This window comes from Salmo salar, chromosome 17 (genome assembly GCF_965601325.2).
Source record: "Salmo salar chromosome 17, fSalSal1, whole genome shotgun sequence".
Classification (NCBI taxonomy): domain Eukaryota; kingdom Metazoa; phylum Chordata; class Actinopteri; order Salmoniformes; family Salmonidae; genus Salmo; species Salmo salar.
In genome coordinates, this window is record NC_138307.1 from 28,082,501 (window position 1) to 28,103,821 (window position 21,321).

Below are 21,321 nucleotides of genomic sequence, written 5' to 3' on the forward strand. Positions count from 1 at the left end.
GGTCAGGGCTTACTGACTCCTTGGTGTTGGTCAGGGCTTACTGTTGGTCAGGGCTTACTGACTCCTTGGTGTTGGTCAGGGCTTACTGAATCCTTGGTGTTGGTCAGGGCTTACTGACTCCTTGGTGTTGGTCAGGGCTTACTGACTCCTTGGTGTTGGTCAGGGCTTATTGACTCCTTGGTGTTGGTCAGGGCTTACTGACTCCATGGTGTTGGTCAGGGCTTACTGACTCCATGGTGTTGGTCAGGCCTTATTGTTGGTCAGGGCTTACTGTTGGTCAGGGCTTACTGACTCCTTGGTGTTGGTCAGGGCTTACTGACTCCATGGTGTTGGTCAGGGCTTACTGACTCCTTGGTGTTGGTCAGGGCTTACTGAATCCTTGGTGTTGGTCAGGGCTTACTGACTCCATGGTGTTGGTCAGGGCTTACTGACTCCATGGTGTTGGTCAGGGCTTATTGTTGGTCAGGGCTTACTGTTGGTCAGGGCTTACTGACTCCTTGGTGTTGGTCAGGGCTTACTGACTCCTTGGTGTTGGTCAGGGCTTACTGACTCCTTGGTGTTGGTCAGGGCTTACTGACTCCTTGGTGTTGGTCAGGGCTTACTGACTCCTTGGTGTTGGTCAGGGCTTACTGACTCCTTGGTGTTTGTCAGGGCTTACTGACTCCTTGGTGTTTGTCAGGGCTTACTGACTCCTTGGTGTTTGTCAGGGCTTACTGACTCCTTGGTGTTGGTCAGGGCTTACTGACTCCTTGGTGTTGGTCAGGGCTTACTGACTCCTTGGTGTTGGTCAGGGCTTACTGACTCCTTGGTGTTGGTCAGGGCTTACTGACTCCTTGGTGTTGGTCAGGGCTTACTGACTCCATGGTGTTGGTCAGGGCTTACTGACTCCATGGTGTTGGTCAGGGCTTACTGACTCCTTGGTGTTGGTCAGGGCTTACTGACTCCTTGGTGTTGGTCAGGGCTTACTGACTCCTTGGTGTTGGTCAGGGCTTACTGACTCCTTGGTGTTGGTCAGGGCTTACTGACTCCATGGTGTTGGTCAGTGCTTACTGACTCCATGGTGTTGGTCAGGGCTTACTGACTCCTTGGTGTTGGTCAGGGCTTACTGACTCCTTGGTGTTGGTCAGGGCTTACTGACTCCTTGGTGTTGGTCAGGGCTTACTGACTCCATGGTGTTGGTCAGGGCTTATTGTTGGTCAGGGCTTACTGTTGGTCAGGGCTTACTGACTCCTTGGTGTTGGTCAGGGCTTACTGACTCCTTGGTGTTGGTCAGGGCTTACTGACTCCTTGGTGTTGGTCAGGGCTTACTGACTCCTTGGTGTTGGTCAGGGCTTACTGACTCCTTGGTGTTGGTCAGGGCTTACTGTTGGTCAGGGCTTACTGACTCCTTGGTGTTGGTCAGGGCTTACTGACTCCTTGGTGTTGGTCAGGGCTTACTGACTCCTTGGTGTTGGTCAGGGCTTACTGACTCCTTGGTGTTAATCAGGGCTTACTGTTGGTTAGGGCTTTCTGACTCCTTGGTGTTGGTCAGGGCTTACTGACTCCTTGGTGTTGGTCAGGGCTTACTGACTCCTTGGTGTTGGTCAGGGCTTACTGACTCCTTGGTGTTGGTCAGGGCTTACTGACTCCTTGGTGTTGGTCAGGGCTTACTGACTCCTTGGTGTTGGTCAGGGCTTACTGACTCCTTGGTGTTGGTCAGGGCTTACTGACTCCTTGGTGTTGGTCAGGGCTTACTGAATCCTTGGTGTTGGTCAGGGCTTACTGAATCCTTGGTGTTGGTCAGGGCTTACTGACTCCATGGTGTTGGTCAGGGCTTACTGACTCCTTGGTGTTGGTCAGGGCTTACTGACTCCATGGTGTTGGTCAGGGCTTACTGAATCCTTGGTGTTGGTCAGGGCTTACTGACTCCTTGGTGTTGGTCAGGGCTTACTGACTCCTTGGTGTTGGTCAGGGCTTACTGACTCCTTGGTGTTTGTCAGGGCTTACTGACTCCATGGTGTTGGTCAGGGCTTACTGACTCCATGGTGTTGATCAGGGCTTACTGACTCCTTGGTGTTGATCAGGGCTTACTGACTCCTTGGTGTTGATCAGGGCTTACTGACTCCTTGGTGTTGATCAGGGCTTACTGACTCCTTGGTGTTAATCAGGGCTTACTGTTGGTCAGGGCTTACTGTTGGTCAGGGCTTACTGACTCCTTGGTGTTGGTCAGGGCTTACTGACTCCTTGGTGTTGGTCAGGGCTTACTGTTGGTCAGGGCTTACTGACTCCTTGGTGTTGGTCAGGGCTTACTGACTCCTTGGTGTTGGTCAGGGCTTACTGTTGGTCAGGGCTTACTGTTGGTCAGGGCTTACTGACTCCTTGGTGTTGGTCAGGGCTTACTGACTCCTTGGTGTTGGTCAGGGCTTACTGACTCCTTGGTGTTGGTCAGGGCTTACTGACTCCTTGGTGTTGGTCAGGGCTTACTGACTCCTTGGTGTTGGTCAGGGCTTACTGTTGGTCAGGGCTTACTGACTCCTTGGTGTTGGTCAGGGCTTACTGACTCCTTGGTGTTGGTCAGGGCTTACTGTTGGTCAGGGCTTACTGTTGGTCAGGGCTTACTGACTCCTTGGTGTTGGTCAGGGCTTACTGACTCCTTGGTGTTGGTCAGGGCTTACTGACTCCTTGGTGTTGGTCAGGGCTTACTGACTCCTTGGTGTTGGTCAGGGCTTACTGACTCCTTGGTGTTGGTCAGGGCTTACTGACTCCTTGGTGTTGGTCAGGGCTTACTGACTCCTTGGTGTTGGTCAGGGCTTACTGACTCCTTGGTGTTGGTCAGGGCTTACTGACTCCATGGTGTTGGTCAGTGCTTACTGACTCCATGGTGTTGGTCAGGGCTTACTGACTCCTTGGTGTTGGTCAGGGCTTACTGACTCCTTGGTGTTGGTCAGGGCTTACTGACTCCTTGGTGTTGGTCAGGGCTTACTGACTCCATGGTGTTGGTCAGGGCTTATTGTTGGTCAGGGCTTACTGTTGGTCAGGGCTTACTGACTCCTTGGTGTTGGTCAGGGCTTACTGACTCCTTGGTGTTGGTCAGGGCTTACTGACTCCTTGGTGTTGGTCAGGGCTTACTGACTCCTTGGTGTTGGTCAGGGCTTACTGACTCCTTGGTGTTGGTCAGGGCTTACTGTTGGTCAGGGCTTACTGACTCCTTGGTGTTGGTCAGGGCTTACTGACTCCTTGGTGTTGGTCAGGGCTTACTGACTCCTTGGTGTTAATCAGGGCTTACTGTTGGTCAGGGCTTACTGACTCCTTGGTGTTGGTCAGGGCTTACTGACTCCTTGGTGTTAATCAGGGCTTACTGTTGGTCAGGGCTTACTGACTCCTTGGTGTTGGTCAGGGCTTACTGACTCCTTGGTGTTGGTCAGGGCTTACTGACTCCTTGGTGTTGGTCAGGGCTTACTGACTCCTTGGTGTTGGTCAGGGCTTACTGACTCCTTGATGTTGGTCAGGGCTTACTGACTCCTTGGTGTTGGTCAGGGCTTACTGACTCCTTGGTGTTGGTCAGGGCTTACTGACTCCTTGGTGTTGGTCAGGGCTTACTGACTCCATGGTGTTGGTCAGGGCTTACTGACTCCTTGGTGTTGGTCAGGGCTTACTGACTCCATGGTGTTGGTCAGGGCTTACTGAATCCTTGGTGTTGGTCAGGGCTTACTTACTCCTTGGTGTTGGTCAGGGCTTACTGACTCCTTGGTGTTGGTCAGGGCTTATTGACTCCTTGGTGTTTGTCAGGGCTTACTGACTCCTTGGTGTTTGTCAGGGCTTACTGACTCCATGGTGTTGGTCAGGGCTTACTGACTCCATGGTGTTGATCAGGGCTTACTGACTCCTTGGTGTTGATCAGGGCTTACTGACTCCTTGGTGTTGATCAGGGCTTACTGACTCCTTGGTGTTGATCAGGGCTTACTGACTCCTTGGTGTTAATCAGGGCTTACTGTTGGTCAGGGCTTACTGTTGGTCAGGGCTTACTGACTCCATGGTGTTGGTCAGGGCTTACTGACTCATTGGTGTTGGTCAGGGCTTACAGACTCCTTGGTGTTGGTCAGGGCTTACTGAATCCTTGGTGTTGGTCAGGGCTTACTGAATCCTTGGTGTTGGTCAGGGCTTACTGACTCCTTGGTGTTGGTCAGGGCTTACTGACTCCTTGGTGTTGGTCAGGGCTTACTGAATCCTTGGTGTTGGTCAGGGCTTACTGACTCCATGGTGTTGGTCAGGGCTTACTGACTCCTTGGTGTTGGTCAGGGCTTACTGAATCCTTGGTGTTGGTCAGGGCTTACTGACTCCTTGGTGTTGGTCAGGGCTTACTGTTGGTCAGGGCTTACTGACTCCTTGGTGTTGGTCAGGGCTTACTGAATCCTTGGTGTTGGTCAGGGCTTACTGACTCCTTGGTGTTGGTCAGGGCTTACTGACTCCTTGGTGTTGGTCAGGGCTTATTGACTCCTTGGTGTTGGTCAGGGCTTACTGACTCCATGGTGTTGGTCAGGGCTTACTGACTCCATGGTGTTGGTCAGGCCTTATTGTTGGTCAGGGCTTACTGTTGGTCAGGGCTTACTGACTCCTTGGTGTTGGTCAGGGCTTACTGACTCCATGGTGTTGGTCAGGGCTTACTGACTCCTTGGTGTTGGTCAGGGCTTACTGAATCCTTGGTGTTGGTCAGGGCTTACTGACTCCATGGTGTTGGTCAGGGCTTACTGACTCCATGGTGTTGGTCAGGGCTTATTGTTGGTCAGGGCTTACTGTTGGTCAGGGCTTACTGACTCCTTGGTGTTGGTCAGGGCTTACTGACTCCTTGGTGTTGGTCAGGGCTTACTGACTCCTTGGTGTTGGTCCGGGCTTACTGACTCCTTGGTGTTGGTCAGGGCTTACTGACTCCTTGGTGTTTGTCAGGGCTTACTGACTCCTTGGTGTTTGTCAGGGCTTACTGACTCCTTGGTGTTTGTCAGGGCTTACTGACTCCTTGGTGTTGGTCAGGGCTTACTGACTCCTTGGTGTTGGTCAGGGCTTACTGACTCCTTGGTGTTGGTCAGGGCTTACTGACTCCTTGGTGTTGGTCAGGGCTTACTGACTCCTTGGTGTTGGTCAGGGCTTACTGACTCCATGGTGTTGGTCAGGGCTTACTGACTCCATGGTGTTGGTCAGGGCTTACTGACTCCTTGGTGTTGGTCAGGGCTTACTGACTCCTTGGTGTTGGTCAGGGCTTACTGACTCCTTGGTGTTGGTCAGGGCTTACTGACTCCTTGGTGTTGGTCAGGGCTTACTGACTCCTTGGTGTTGGTCAGGGCTTACTGACTCCATGGTGTTGGTCAGTGCTTACTGACTCCATGGTGTTGGTCAGGGCTTACTGACTCCTTGGTGTTGGTCAGGGCTTACTGACTCCTTGGTGTTGGTCAGGGCTTACTGACTCCTTGGTGTTGGTCAGGGCTTACTGACTCCATGGTGTTGGTCAGGGCTTATTGTTGGTCAGGGCTTACTGTTGGTCAGGGCTTACTGACTCCTTGGTGTTGGTCAGGGCTTACTGACTCCTTGGTGTTGGTCAGGGCTTACTGACTCCTTGGTGTTGGTCAGGGCTTACTGACTCCTTGGTGTTGGTCAGGGCTTACTGACTCCTTGGTGTTGGTCAGGGCTTACTGTTGGTCAGGGCTTACTGACTCCTTGGTGTTGGTCAGGGCTTACTGACTCCTTGGTGTTGGTCAGGGCTTACTGACTCCTTGGTGTTGGTCAGGGCTTACTGACTCCTTGGTGTTAATCAGGGCTTACTGTTGGTTAGGGCTTACTGACTCCTTGGTGTTGGTCAGGGCTTACTGACTCCTTGGTGTTGGTCAGGGCTTACTGACTCCTTGGTGTTGGTCAGGGCTTACTGACTCCTTGGTGTTGGTCAGGGCTTACTGACTCCTTGGTGTTGGTCAGGGCTTACTGACTCCTTGGTGTTGGTCAGGGCTTACTGACTCCTTGGTGTTGGTCAGGGCTTACTGACTCCTTGGTGTTGGTCAGGGCTTACTGAATCCTTGGTGTTGGTCAGGGCTTACTGAATCCTTGGTGTTGGTCAGGGCTTACTGACTCCATGGTGTTGGTCAGGGCTTACTGACTCCTTGGTGTTGGTCAGGGCTTACTGACTCCATGGTGTTGGTCAGGGCTTACTGAATCCTTGGTGTTGGTCAGGGCTTACTGACTCCTTGGTGTTGGTCAGGGCTTACTGACTCCTTGGTGTTGGTCAGGGCTTACTGACTCCTTGGTGTTTGTCAGGGCTTACTGACTCCATGGTGTTGGTCAGGGCTTACTGACTCCATGGTGTTGATCAGGGCTTACTGACTCCTTGGTGTTGATCAGGGCTTACTGACTCCTTGGTGTTGATCAGGGCTTACTGACTCCTTGGTGTTGATCAGGGCTTACTGACTCCTTGGTGTTAATCAGGGCTTACTGTTGGTCAGGGCTTACTGTTGGTCAGGGCTTACTGACTCCTTGGTGTTGGTCAGGGCTTACTGACTCCTTGGTGTTGGTCAGGGCTTACTGTTGGTCAGGGCTTACTGACTCCTTGGTGTTGGTCAGGGCTTACTGACTCCTTGGTGTTGGTCAGGGCTTACTGTTGGTCAGGGCTTACTGTTGGTCAGGGCTTACTGACTCCTTGGTGTTGGTCAGGGCTTACTGACTCCTTGGTGTTGGTCAGGGCTTACTGACTCCTTGGTGTTGGTCAGGGCTTACTGACTCCTTGGTGTTGGTCAGGGCTTACTGACTCCTTGGTGTTGGTCAGGGCTTACTGTTGGTCAGGGCTTACTGACTCCTTGGTGTTGGTCAGGGCTTACTGACTCCTTGGTGTTGGTCAGGGCTTACTGTTGGTCAGGGCTTACTGTTGGTCAGGGCTTACTGACTCCTTGGTGTTGGTCAGGGCTTACTGACTCCTTGGTGTTGGTCAGGGCTTACTGACTCCTTGGTGTTGGTCAGGGCTTACTGACTCCTTGGTGTTGGTCAGGGCTTACTGACTCCTTGGTGTTGGTCAGGGCTTACTGACTCCTTGGTGTTGGTCAGGGCTTACTGACTCCTTGGTGAAGAATGCAGCTTTAATTAAAGAGGATTTATACCAATGGCTTTTTAAAATTCTAATCTACTCTGCAAAGACTTTTGAGAACTTGAGTGTGTTCAAGCTGTGTTTAAACACTGGATACACTGAAACACATAGTGTTTGTGTTGTAGGTGTGGACCGTCGCTGTCATTCTCCTCAGTAAGAAGTTCAAGAGGCTCCCACACATGTTTTCTATGAACCTCTTCCTGGCACAGGTTATTACATATATCCTTCATATACAGTACATTCTGAAAGGGTTATTACATATATCCTTCAGATACAGTACATTCTGAAAGGGTTATTACATATATCCTTCATATACAGTACATTCTGAAAGGGTTATTACATATATCCTTCATATACAGTACATTCTGAAAGGGTTATTACATATATCCTTCATATACAGTACATTCTGAAAGGGTTATTACATATATCCTTCAGATACAGTACATTCTGAAAGGGTTATTACATATATCCTTCATATACAGTACATTCTGAAAGGGTTATTACATATATCCTTCATATACAGTACATTCTGAAAGGGTTATTACATATATCCTTCAGATACAGTACATTCTGAAAGGGTTATTACATATATCCTTCATATACAGTACATTCTGAAAGGGTTATTACATATATCCTTCAGATACAGTACATTCTGAAACGGTTATTACATATATCCTTCATATACAGTACATTCTGAAAGGGTTATTACTAGAGGTCGACCAATTATGATTTTTCAACGCCGATACCGATTATTGGACGGCCAAAAAAGCCGATATCGATTAATCGGCTATTTATAAAAAATAAAAAAATTAAAATGCGTTTTATTTATTTGTAATAATGACAATTACAACAATACTGAATGAACACTTGTTTTAACTTAATATAATACATCAATAAAATCAATTTAGCCTCAAATAAATAATGAAACATGTTCAATTTGGTTTAAATAATGCAAAAACAAAGTGTTGGAGAAGAAAGTAAAAGTGCAATATGTGCCATGTAAAAAAGCTAACGTTTAAGTTCCTTGCTCAGAACATGGGAACATATGAAAGCTGGTGGTTCCTTTTAACATGAGTCTTCAATATTCCCAGGTAAGAAGTTTTAGGTTGTAGTTATTATAGGAATTATAGGACTATTTCTCTCTATACGTTTTGTTTTTGATATACCTTTGACTATTGGATGTTCTTATAGGCACTTTAGTATTGCCAGTGTAACAGTATAGCTTCCGTCCCTCTCCTCGCTCCTACCTGGGCTCGAACCAGGAACACATCGACAACAGCCACCCTCGAAGCAGCGTTACCCATGTAGAGGAAGGGAAAAAACTACTCCAAGTCTCAGAGCGAGTGACGTTTGAAACGCTATTAGCGCGCACCCGCTAACTAGCTAGCCATTTCACATCGGTTACACCAGCCTAATCTCGGGAGTTGACAGGCTTGAAGTCATAAACAGCGCAATGCATTGCGAAGGGCTGCTGGCAAAACGCACGAAAGTGCTATTTTGAATGAATGCTTACGAGCCTGCTGGTGCCTACCATCGCTCAGTCAGACTGCTCTATGAAATCATAGACTTAATTATAATATAATAACACACAGGAATATGAGCCTTAGGTCATTAATATGGTCGAATCCGGAAACTATCATCTCAAAAAACAAAACGTTATTCCTGTTACATTGCACAACCTTCAGTGCTATGTCATAATTACGTAAAATTCAGGCAAATTAGTTCGCAACGAGCCAGGCGGCCCAAACTGTTGCATATACCCTGACTGCGTGCAATGAACGCAAAATGACACAATTTCACCTGGTTAATATTGCCTTCTAACCTGGATTTCTTTTAGCTAAATATGCAGGTTTAATAATATATACTTCTGTGTATGGATTTTAAGAAAGGCATTGATGTTTATGGTTAGGTACAGTCATGCAACGATTGTGCTTTTTTCGCAAATGTGCTTTTGTTAAATCATCCCCGTTTGGCGAAGTCGGCTGTCTTTGTTAGGAAGAAATAGTCTTCACAGTTCGCAACGAGCCAGGCGGCCCAAACTGCTGCATATACCCTGACTCTGTTTGCAAGAGAAGTGACACATTTTCCCTAGTTAAAAGAAATTCATGTTAGCAGGCAATATTAACTAAATATGCAGGTTTAAAAATATATACTTGTGTATTGATTTTAAGAAAGGCATTGATTTTTATGGTTAGAGCAACGTGTACCTAAGCGATTATATGCAACGCAGGACAGGCTAGATAAACTAGTAATATCATCAACCATGTGTAGTTAACTAGTGATTATGATTGATTGATTGTTTTTTATAAGATAAGTTTAATGCTAGCTAGCAACTTACCTTAGCTTCTTACTGCATTCGCGTAACCTCGTGGAGTGCAATGTAAAGCAGGTGGTTAGAGCGTTGGACTAGTTAACCTGTAAGGTTGCAAGATTGAATCCCTGAGCTGACAAGGTAAAAATCTGTCGTTCTGCCCCTGAACAAGGCCGTCATTGAAAATAAGAATGTGTTCTTAATTAACTGACCTGCCTAGTTAAATAAAGGTCTAAAAAAAAAAAAAAAAAAAAAAATTGGAGTCCAAAAATACCGTTTTCCGATTGTTATGAAAACCTGAAATCGGCCCTAATTAATCGCCCATTCCGATTAATCGGTCAACCTCTAGTTATTACATATATCCTTCAGATACAGTACATTTGAAAGTATTCAGACACCTTGACTTTTTCCACATTTTGTTACGTTACAGCCTTATTTTAAAATGGATAAAACATATCAATCTATACACAATACCCCTTAATGACAAAGCAAAAAAGCATCGCTGCACAGCTATTTTCAGGATTCTCCAGAGATGTTCGATTGGGTTCAAGGACTCAAGAACATCTGAGACTTGTCCCGAAGCCACTCCTGCATTGTCTTCGCTCTGTGCTTAGGGTCGTTGTCCTGTTGGAAGGGGAACCTTCGCCCCAGTCTGAGGTCCTGAGCGCTCTGAAGCAGGATCTCTGTACTTTGCTCCGTTCATCTTTCCTTCGATCCTGATTAGTCTCTCAGTCCCTGCCGCTGAAAAACATCCCCACAGCATGATGCTGCCACCACCATGCTTCACCGTAGGGATGGTGCCAGGTTTCCTCCAGATGTGACGCTTGGCATTCAGGCCAAAGAGTTCAATCTGGTTTCATCAGACCAGAGAATGTTGTTTCTCATGGTCTGAGAATCTTTAGGTACCTTTTGGCGAACTCCAAGCGGGCTGTCATGTGCCTTTTACTGAGAAGTGGCTTCCGTCTGGCTGCTCTACCATAAAGGCCTGATTGGTGGAGTGTTGCAGAGATGGAAAGTTCTCCCACTTCCACAGAGGAACTCTGGAGCTCTGTCGTAGTGACCATCGGGTTCTTGGTCACCTCCCTGACCAAAGCCCTTTTCCCCCGATTGCTCACTTTGGCCGGGCGGCCAGCTCCAGGAAGAGTCTTGGTGGTTCCAAACTTCTTCCAATTAAGAATGATGGAGGGCACTGTGTTCTTGGGGACCTTCAATGCTGCAGACATGTTTTGGTACCCTTCCCCAGATCTGTGTCTCAACACAATCCTATTTCGGAGCTCTATTTACAATTCCTTCAACCTCAGGGCTTGGTTTTTGCTCTGACATGAACTGTCAACTGTGGGACCTTATATAGACAGGTGTGTGCCCTTCCAAATCATGTCCAATCAATTGAATTTACCACAGGTGGACTCCAATCAAGTTGTAGAAACATCTCAAGGACGATCAATGGAAACAGGATGCACCTGAGCTCAATTTACAGTCTCTTAGCAAAAGGTCTGAGTACTTATGTAAATAAGGTATTTGTTTTAAATAAGGTATTTGTAATACATTTGCAAACATTTCTAAAAACCTGTTTTTCGCTTTGTCATTATAGGGTATTGTGTGTAGATTAATAAGGAAAAATTTGAATTTAATCAATTTTCGAATAAGTCTGTAACTTAACAAAATGTGGAAAAAGTCAAGGGATCTGAATACTTTCCGAAGGCACTGTACATAATGTATTTTATATCATGTATATAAGTGATGTATAGTAATGTGTCTCTCCTTGTCCCTGTAGTTTCTAGTGTGTTTCAGTATGATCCTGTGGAACTTCGTAGTGAAGCAGGAGGACATCTTGGGACAGGTGTTGACATTCACACTGCTCTATGGGTCACTCTACAGCACATATGTCTGGACTGGTATGTACCGTGTGTCTAGACTGGAAATTACAGTGTGTCTGGACTGGTATGTACCGTGTGTCTGGACTGGTATGTACCGTGTGTCTAGACTGGAAATTACCGTGTGAGTCTGGACTGGTATGTACCGTGTGAGTCTGGACTGGTATGTACCGTGTGAGTCTGGACTGGTATATACCGTGTGAGTCTGGACTGGTATGTACCGTGCGAGTCTGGACTGGTATGTACCGTGCGAGTCTGGACTGGTATGTACCGTGTGAGTCTGGACTGGTATGTACCGTGTGAGTCTGGACTGGTATGTACCGTGTGAGTCTGGACTGGTATGTACCGTGTGAGTCTGGACTGGTAAGTACCGTGCGAGTCTGGACTGGTAAGTACCGTGCGAGTCTGGACTGGTAAGTACCGTGCGAGTCTGGACTGGTAAGTACCGTGCGAGTCTGGACTGGTAAGTACCGTGCGAGTCTGGACTGGTAAGTACCGTGCGAGTCTGGACTGGTATGTACCGTGCGAGTCTGGACTGGTATGTACCGTGCGAGTCTGGACTGGTATGTACCGTGCGAGTCTGGACTGGTATGTACCGTGCGAGTCTGGACTGGTATGTACCGTGCGAGTCTGGACTGGTATGTACCGTGCGAGTCTGGACTGGTATGTACCGTGCGAGTCTGGACTGGTAAGTACCGTGCGAGTCTGGACTGGTATGTACCGTGCGAGTCTGGACTGGTATGTACCGTGCGAGTCTGGACTGGTATGTACCGTGTGAGTCTGGACTGGTAAGTACCGTGCGAGTCTGGACTGGTATGTACCGTGCGAGTCTGGACTGGTATGTACCGTGCGAGTCTGGACTGGTATGTTGTACAGTATCTGTGGAATAACCCTGAGTTGGTTCTGTCTGTCTGACTATAGGTCTCATTCCTCTCTGTTTGGTTCTGACCAAGAAGGACAATTTGCTGAGGATTCCACCTGGGGTCTTCGTGGTCTTTGGCTGGGGGTACGTCCTGTGTGTGTGTGTGTGTGTGTGTGTGTGTGTGTGTGTGTGTGTGTGTGTGTGTGTGTGTGTGTGTGAAACAGTGTGTTGTATGTTTGTGTTCCTCAAACTTAACCTTACAGTGTTGTTCTCTTCTACAGCATACCGTTCCTCATCCTTGGAGGTCTGCTCCTGGCAGGAGAGAGGATGCCTGATACTATAGACTCTGCCTTCTTCTATGGCAGGGCTCAGGTGAGAGGATGCCTGATACTATAGACTCTGCCTTCCTCTATGGCAGGGCTCAGGTGAGAGGATGCCTGATACTATAGACTCTGCCTTCCTCTATGGCAGGGCTCAGGTGAGAGGATGCCTGATACTATAGACTCTGCCTTCCTCTATGGCAGGGTTCAGGTGAGAGGATGCCTGATACTATAGACTCTGCCTTCTTCTATGGCAGGGCTCAGGTGAGAGGATGCCTGATACTATAGACTCTGCCTTCTTCTATGGCAGGGCTCAGGTGAGAGGATGCCTGATACTATAGACTCTGCCTTCTTCTATGGCAGGGCTCAGGTGAGAGGATGCCTGATACTATAGACTCTGCCTTCTTCTATGGCAGGGCTCAGGTGAGAGGATGCCTGATTCTATAGACTCTGCCTTCTTCTATGGCAGGGCTCAGGTGAGAGGATGCCTGATACTATAGACTCTGCCTTCTTCTATGGCAGGGCTCAGGAGAGAGGATGCCTGATTCTATAGACTCTGCCTTCTTCTATGGCAGGGCTCAGGAGAGGGGCCACCTGTGGTTTTAGTTTACTGGAATACAGATCCACTGTATAGTTCTCCCTGAGTTGACTACACTTTACACATCACATAGATCTGGAGCCAGTCCTAAAGGTTTTACACTTTACACATCACATAGATCTAGAGCCAGTCCTAAAGGTTTTACACTTTACACATCACATAGATCTGGAGCCAGTCCTAAAGGTTTTACACTTTACACATCACATAGATCTGGAGCCAGTCCTAAAGGTTTTACACTTTACACATCACATAGATCTGGAGCCAGTCCTAAAGGCTTTACACATCACATAGATCTAGAGCCAGTCCTAAAGGTTTTACACATCACATAGATCTAGAGCCAGTCCTAAAGGTTTTACACATCACATAGATCTAGAGCCAGTCCTAAAGGCTTTACACATCACATAGATCTAGAGCCAGTCCTAAAGGCTTTAAACATCACATAGATCTAGAGCCAGTCCTAAAGGCTTTACACATCACATAGATCTAGAGCCAGTCCTAAAGGCTTTACACATCACATAGATCTAGAGACAGTCCTAAAGGTTTTACACTTTACACATCACATAGATCTGGAGACAGTCCTAAAGGTTTTACACTTTACACATCACATAGATCTGGAGCCAGTCCTAAAGGTTTTACACTTTACACATCACATAGATCTGGAGACAGTCCTAAAGGTTTTACACTTTACACATCACATAGATCTGGAGACAGTCCTAAAGGTTTTACACTTTTCACATCACATAGATCTGGAGACAGTCCTAAAGGTTTTACACATCACATAGATCTAGAGCCAGTCCTAAAGGTTTTACACTTTTCACATCACATAGATCTGGAGACAGTCCTAAAGGTTTTACACTTTACACATCACATAGATCTGGAGACAGTCCTAAAGGTTTTACCTCTCTCTGTTTTTCCCCTCTCTCAGATCATCAGTACTGCAGTAGTAGTCTCCTGCAGCATCTTGGTAGGTGGTTTCTCTCTGATGGGTCTCAGCCAGGGCACCAAGGAGAACCAGAACTACCAAGCCCTGGAGAGAGCCTCCAACACGGGTACTATAGAGGACCTGAGGCCCCCTGGACACCAGGAGGACCAGACCCCCCCACTGGAGCCCTCAGCACCAGAGACCAGCAACAACAGTGGTAGCTAACTACACACATTGTTTGTTCTAGTTCTGTAAACTTGGGTGCATTGGTTTACTGGGGATTTTGTTACGAACTTCGTATGTAAAACCTTAAATTGTCAACCTAAACATATTGTTAAAAAACAGTTCTATCAAACTACTCATGTGTCTGTGTGTTGTTGTTGTGTGTCCCTCCCAGACTGTTGTAGCTGTACACAGCCCATGTCCGACATGATCAACGGCGCCACCAGGAACGACACTCCCTCGTCTCTAACAGGTACAGGAACAGAACGTGAATGACTACAGCTCTGGCTGAGTTGTGTTCTAGGTTTATGGGCTGATACTTTGGGCCATGCTGACCTGTTGAGTTGACTGTGTCCCTGTTGTTGTGTCCACTGTGGCTTGTGTTGACTGTGATGCAGTTGCAAAACGTTTTGCTACGGTGTGCACTAATGAGTACAGCCCTGTTGACTTGTTGTGCTGTACCCTCCAGGCCAGTGTGGGGCGTTGTGTGAAACCCAGCAGCAGCAGTGTAGTCCACTGGTCCAGGATGACAGACAGCTGGTCAGACACGTCCTGTTGTGTCTACTCCTCATAGTTTCCCTGCTGGCTGTGAGTGTTATCTACTGTCCTGTTCTACTCTATTCTGTTCTGTTCTACTCTGTTCTGCTCTGTTCTACTCTGTTCTGTTCTATTATGTTCTGCTCTGTTCTATTCTGCTCTGCTCTCTTCTGCTCTGTTCTATTCTGCTCTGTTCTATTCTGCTCTGTTCTATTCTGTTCTATTCTACTCTGTTCTGTTCTATTCTACTCTGTTCTGTTCTGCTCTGTTCTATTATGTTCTACTGTTCTATTCTGTTCTGCTCTATACTGTTCTGCTCTGTTCTATTCTGTTCTACAGTTCTGTTTTGCTCTGTTCCGTTCTATTCTGCTCTGTTCTATTCTGTTCTACAGTTCTGTTTTGCTCTGTTCTGTTCTATTCTGCTCTGTTCTATTCTGTTCTACTGTTCTGTTGTTCTATTCTGTTCTGCTCTGTTCTGTTCTGCTCTATTCTGTTCTGCTCTGTTCTATTCTGTTCTGTTCTGCTCTATTCTGCTCTGTTCTATTCTGCTCTGTTCTATTCTGTTCTACTGTTCTATTCTGTTCTGCTCTGTTCTATTCTGTTCTGCTCTACACTGTTCTGCTCTATTCTGTTCTGCTCTATTCTGTTCTGCTCTGTTCTATTCTGCTCTGTTCTGCTCTATTCTGTTCTGCTCTGTTCTATTCTGCTCTGTTCTATTCTGCTCTGTTCTGCTCTATTCTGTTCTGCTCTATTCTGTTCTATTCTGCTCTGTTCTATTCTGCTCTGTTCTATTCTGTTCTACTGTTCTATTCTGTTCTACTGTTCTATTCTGTTCTGCTCTGTTCTATTCTGTTCTGCTCTACACTGTTCTGTTCTATTCTAATCTGGTCTGTTCTGTTCTATTCTATTCTTTTATTGCTTGGCCGTGTCCCCTTTCTCTACCTACCCTTGTCCCTGGAGTGTGCACTAGTTCAATCTTGAACCTCTTCCCTGAATCGGCCCTTGTTAACTCTGAAGTGTGCACTTTTCATTCCCCCCTCTTGCATGTCTTTCAGAACCTGTCCAGTTGTCTATGGTGGTTGTTCAACCAGGACCCTGGTAGACTCTACCTGGAGCTGCAGTTCTTCTGTGCTGTGGCCAACTATGGACAGGTACGCTCTCGTGTCTATTAGATAATGAGTATACAAAGGGATTTTACTGTTGCTTACTTTACCTCTCATGTTTCTCAGGGCTTCATTTCGTTTGGTATCTTTGGCCTGGACAGGCATCTGATCATTCTGCCATTCAAGAAGAGGTGAGCTAAGAACTAGGTACTTACTTCAGAGAGCATAGGGCCTCATCACCTCTTGTATGTTGTATTGTCCCATCATCACGCCACCTCCTGTGTGTTGTATTGTCCCAACATCACGACACCTCTTGTGTGTTGTATTGTCCCAACATCAGTACCACTTCCTGTATGTTGTATTGTCCCAACATCAGCACCACTTCCTGTATGTTGTATTGTCCCAACATCAGCACCACTTCCTGTATGTTGTATTGTCCCAACATCAGCACCACCTCCTGTGTGTTGTATTGTCCCAACATCAGCACCACTTCCTGTATGTTGTATTGTCCCAACATCAGCACCACCTCCTGTGTGTTGTATTGTCCCAACATCAGCACCTCCTCCTGTGTGTTGTATTGTCCCAACATCAGCACCACTTCCTGTATGTTGTATTGTCCCAACATCAGCACCACTTCCTGTATGTTGTATTGTCCCAACATCAGCACCACTTCCTGTATGTTGTATTGTCCCAACATCAGCACCACTTCCTGTATGTTGTATTGTCCCAACATCAGCACCACTTCCTGTATGTTGTATTGTCCCAACATCAGCACCACTTCCTGTATGTTGTATTGTCCCAACATCACGCCACCTCTTGTATGTTGTATTGTCCCAACATCAGCACCACTTCCTGTATGTTGTATTGTCCCAACATCAGCACCACTTCCTGTATGTTGTATTGTCCCAACATCAGCACCACTTCCTGTATGTTGTATTGTCCCAACATCAGCACCACTTCCTGTATGTTGTATTGTCCCAACATCAGCACCACTTCCTGTATGTTGTATTGTCCCAACATCAGCACCACTTCCTGTATGTTGTATTGTCCCAACATCACGCCACCTCTTGTATGTTGTATTGTCCCAACATCAGCACCACTTCCTGTATGTTGTATTGTCCCAACATCAGCACCACTTCCTGTATGTTGTATTGTCCCAACATCAGCACCTCCTCCTGTGTGTTGTATTGTCCCAACATCACGCCACCTCTTGTGTGTTGTATTGTCCCAACATCACGCCACCTCTTGTGTGTTGTATTGTCCCAACATCAGCACCACTTCCTGTATGTTGTATTGTCCCAACATCAGCACCTCCTCTTGTGTGTTGTATTGTCTCAACATCAGCACCACTTCCTGTATGTTGTATTGTCCCAACATCAGCACCACTTCCTGTATGTTGTATTGTCCCAACATCAGCACCTCCTCCTGTATGTTGTATTGTCCCAACATCAGCACCTCCTCCTGTATGTTGTACATCAGTAACACCTCCTGTATGCTGTATTGTCCCAACGTCAGCACAAGGCCAGATCTCAGTCAGACTTGCCTGAGCCAGGTAGTGTGGCTGTAGAAGATGTGGTTGTTCTGCCCTCTAAGGGGCCTGTGTGTGTCCTGTCCCCCAGGTTAGTGAGCCTGTGGCAGGGCAGGGAGAGTGAGGAGGAGCCCCCCTCTGTGGTTCCAGAGGAGATCAGGCTGACCTGCACTCAGTTTGTCCGCTATCATAAAGACCAGTGTGTTCAGGACATAGTGCCCATCAGAAGGTAGGCCACAACATAAACATCAATTATCATTTATTTCATTTATTTAGCATTTTTGTAGCATGATTTCACTCCCAGGACATGTCTTATTGGTGTAGAATCAAATCTCTAGAATCTACATTAAAAACGTTGACTTGGGTCTCCCGAGTTGCCCAGCGGTGTAAGACACTCCATCACAGTGCTAGCTGCGTCACTACAGATCCTGGTTCGATCCCAGGCTGTGTTGCAGCCGGCCGCGACCAGGAGACCCATGGGGCGGCACACAATTGGCCCAGCGTGATCCGGGTTAGGGGAGGGTTTGGCCGGCAGGGATGTTCTTGTTCTATCGTGCTCTAGCGACTCCTGTGGCGGGCCGGGCGCAGTGCACGCTGACACGGTCACCAGGTGTACGGTGTTTCCACCAACACATTGGTGCGGCTGGCTTCCGGGTTAAGCGAGCAGTGTGTCAAGATGCAGTGCGGCTTGGAAGGGTCATGTTTCACCTCTCCAGAGTCCGTACGGGAGTTGCAGCGATGGGACAAGACTGTAACTACCAATTTGGATATCACAACATTGGGAAGAAAAAGGGTGTAAAATTCTCCAAAAGAAATAAAATACAATAAAAAAGAAACAGTTGACTGTTAAATTCTACTGCGTGTGCAGATCTAGTATTCCATAACTAGCATGTTACCATCTAGTTTAACTCTTTTTTTCCTAACATCTTCTCTATGCATGGCCTAGAATTTTACCCCAGATAATATCCTGCATGTTTCTACCACTAATCCTGTCTTTAGAAATGCGTTATTGCATTGTACACTCTGTGAACAGACTGAACTTACCACAGTCGTCTTCACCAGTAATGCATTCTGGTTTTGGAGTGGTACACAATCCTGGTAGCTACTTTTCACCTTTTGATTTCCTGTTTCTCTTTACTGAACTCTCATCCTCACTACCACTCCTTTTCTCTCTCTCTGTTCTCCTTTCTCCTCTTCCTCCATATCTTCACCCTAGTGCTTCTGGGGAAAGCCTGAACAATGGGACAGTAGGTGAATCCTTCCTTTGATACGCAGGTGTGACGGAGAGAGGGTTCAGGAGAGGGAGCGCTCCAGGGAGAGACCTGGTCAGGGGACTTATCCTCCATCCCAGGCCCAGACTCAGGCCACTTTCCTGGGCAGTGATCTGGTGGACTGGCTGGTGAGGGTGGGTCTGGCCCGGGACCGGGGGGAAGCCCAGCTCTATGGGGCTCAGCTCCAGCAAGGAGGTGTACTGCAACACCTCACACACCAGTTTGGCTTCAGGGACGACACCCTCCTACATTACTGCTTCACTGAGAGGAGCTGGATGCCACCGATGGAGAGGAACAGCAGTATGCCTCCTGTGGCCATGTAACGTTCCCAGAGAAGGATGGAGGAGGTGTATTACTATTCAGCAATGTTGTTGTCAGGTCACTAAACATTGACTCCTAAATCCTGGATTAGAATATTACAACACTGCTATTCAGTGAGATGAAACGTTCAGATGGAAATAGAATGAGATAGAGCTGACACCATTTAGCATTCCCATTTCCACATATCAGACAATCATACAGTGCCTTGCGAAAGTATTCGGCCCCCTTGAACTTTTCGACCTTTTGCCACATTTCAGGCTTCAAACATAAAGATATAAAACTGTAACTTTTTGTGAAGAATCAACAACAAGTGGGACACAATTATGAAGTGGAACGAAATTTATTGGATATTTCAAACTTTTTTAACAAATAAAAAACTGAAAAATTGGCCGTGCAAAATTATTCAGCCCCTTTACTTTCAGTGCAGCAAACTCTCTCCAGAAGTTCAGTGAGGATCTCTGAATGATCCAATGTTGACCTAAATGACTAATGATGGTAAATAGAATCCACCTGTGTGTAATCAAGTCTCCGCATAAATGCACCTGCTCTGTGATAGTCTCAGAGGTCCGTTTAAAGCGCAGAGAGCATCATGAAGAACAAGGAACACACCAGGCAGGTCCGAGATACTGTTGTGGAGAAGTTTAAAGCTGGATTTGGATACAAAAAGATTTCCCAAGCTTTAAACATCCCAAGGAGCACTGTGCAAGCGATAATATTGAAATGGAAGGAGTATCAGACCACTGCAAATCTACGAAGACCCGACCGTCCCTCTAAACTTTCAGCTCATACAAGGAGAAGACTGATCAGAGATGCAGCCAAGAGGCCCATGATCACTCTGGATGAACTGCAGAGATCTACAGCTGAGGTGAGAGACTCTGTCCATAGGACAACAATCAGTCGTATACTGCACAAATCTGGCCTTTATGGAAGAGTGGCAAGAAGAAAGCCATTTCTTAAAGATATCCATAAAAAGTGTCGTTTAAAGTTTGCCACTAGCCACCTGGGAGACACACCAAACATGTGGAAGAAGGTGCTCTGGTCAGATGAAACCAAAATCTAACTTTTTGGCAACAATGCAAAACGTTATGTTTGGCGTAAAAGCAACACAGCTCATCACCCTGAACACACCATCCCCACTGTCAAACATGGTGGTGGCAGCATCATGGTTTGGGCCTGCTTTTCTTCAGCAGGGACAGGGAAGATGGTTAAAATTGATGGGAATATGGATGGAGCCAAATACAGGACCATTCTGGAAGAAAACCTGATGGAGTCTGCAAAAGACCTGAGACTGGGACGGAGATTTGTCTTCCAACAAGACAATGATCCAAAACATAAAGCAAAATCTACAATGGAATGGTTCACAAATAAACATATCCAGGTGTTAGAATGGCCAAGTCAAAGTCCAGACCTGAATCCAATCGAGAATCTGTGGAAAGAACTGAAAACTGCTGTTCACAAACGCTCTCCATACAACCTCACTGAGCTCGAGCTGTTTTGCGAGGAGGAATGGGCAAAAATGTCAGTCTCTCGATGTGCAAAACTGATAGAGACATACCCCAAGCGACTTACAGCTGTAATCGCAGCAAAAGGTGGCGCTACAAAGTATTAACTTAAGGGGGCTGAATAATTTTGCACGCCCAATTTTTCAGTTTTTTTTATTTGTTAAAAAAGTTTGAAATATCCAATAAATTTCGTTCCACTTCATGATTGTGTCCCACTTGTTGTTGATTCTTCACAAAAAATTACAGTTTTATATCTTTATGTTTGAAGCCTGAAATGTGGCAAAAGGTCGAAAAGTTCAAGGGGGCCGAATACTTTCGCAAGGCACTGTATCTGTTCCATGTCATACATTTCTATAATGTTTGCACCCTCCTGAATGGACCCCAGAAGAGAGAAAGACGGTGGGCTGCATCCAGGCTCTGGTCAAGAGTAGTGCACTATGAAGGGAATAGGGTGCCATTTAAGTGGCCGGTGTGTGCATCCTGAGTCAGCTACTATCCCAGCTGAACCAATCCAGTCCACAACCTCAACCAGCTCCAGTATCACAGAGAGACTTCTTTGCGTGACATAGAGAAGTCTGCACTGGCTGAAATGTTGCACTGAGACTATTCAACTATTTCATATGCAACTGAACTGACGTGCTGTTTTGTAAGACTACTGTAATACTGTTGTAATGTACTTGAAAGTCAATGAAGTTTTAAACGTTTTTCCACTATGTTATTTTTTCCCAGTAGTGTCAGCCCATCTGGCTCAACTAAGACAAAGCTTTAGCAGTGAGGTACAGCTTGTCTGTGACACATCATTTTGTTCAAAGCGAGAGGTGAGGCCTCCAACACCACTTGTAGATCATCGC

General features: G+C 46.7%; 1 protein-coding gene across 3 annotated transcripts in view; it reads left to right on the forward strand.

The window, feature by feature from the left end:
* Positions 1–20,665, forward strand: part of LOC106593725 (lysosomal cholesterol signaling protein) — a 49,247-nt gene extending 28,582 nt beyond the window's left edge. The window contains exons 7-17 of one of the 3 annotated variants that reach the window (XM_082963718.1): positions 7,225–7,308; positions 11,185–11,305; positions 12,206–12,290; positions 12,428–12,518; positions 13,990–14,203; positions 14,384–14,461; positions 14,678–14,796; positions 15,801–15,896; positions 15,975–16,039; positions 17,468–17,605; positions 18,652–20,664. In XM_082963718.1, the coding sequence (XP_082819844.1) occupies positions 7,225–7,308; positions 11,185–11,305; positions 12,206–12,290; positions 12,428–12,518; positions 13,990–14,203; positions 14,384–14,461; positions 14,678–14,796; positions 15,801–15,896; positions 15,975–16,039; positions 17,468–17,605; positions 18,652–18,970 (1,410 nt within the window). In that variant the 3' untranslated portion in view covers positions 18,971–20,664. Of the gene's footprint in view, positions 1–7,224; positions 7,309–11,184; positions 11,306–12,205; positions 12,291–12,427; positions 12,519–13,989; positions 14,204–14,383; positions 14,462–14,677; positions 14,797–15,800; positions 15,897–15,974; positions 16,040–17,467; positions 17,606–18,592 lie in introns of all 3 variants that reach the window. The other 2 variants (XM_082963720.1, XM_082963719.1) reach the window with 2 other exon arrangements.
* The last annotated feature ends 656 nt before the right edge of the window (positions 20,666–21,321 follow it).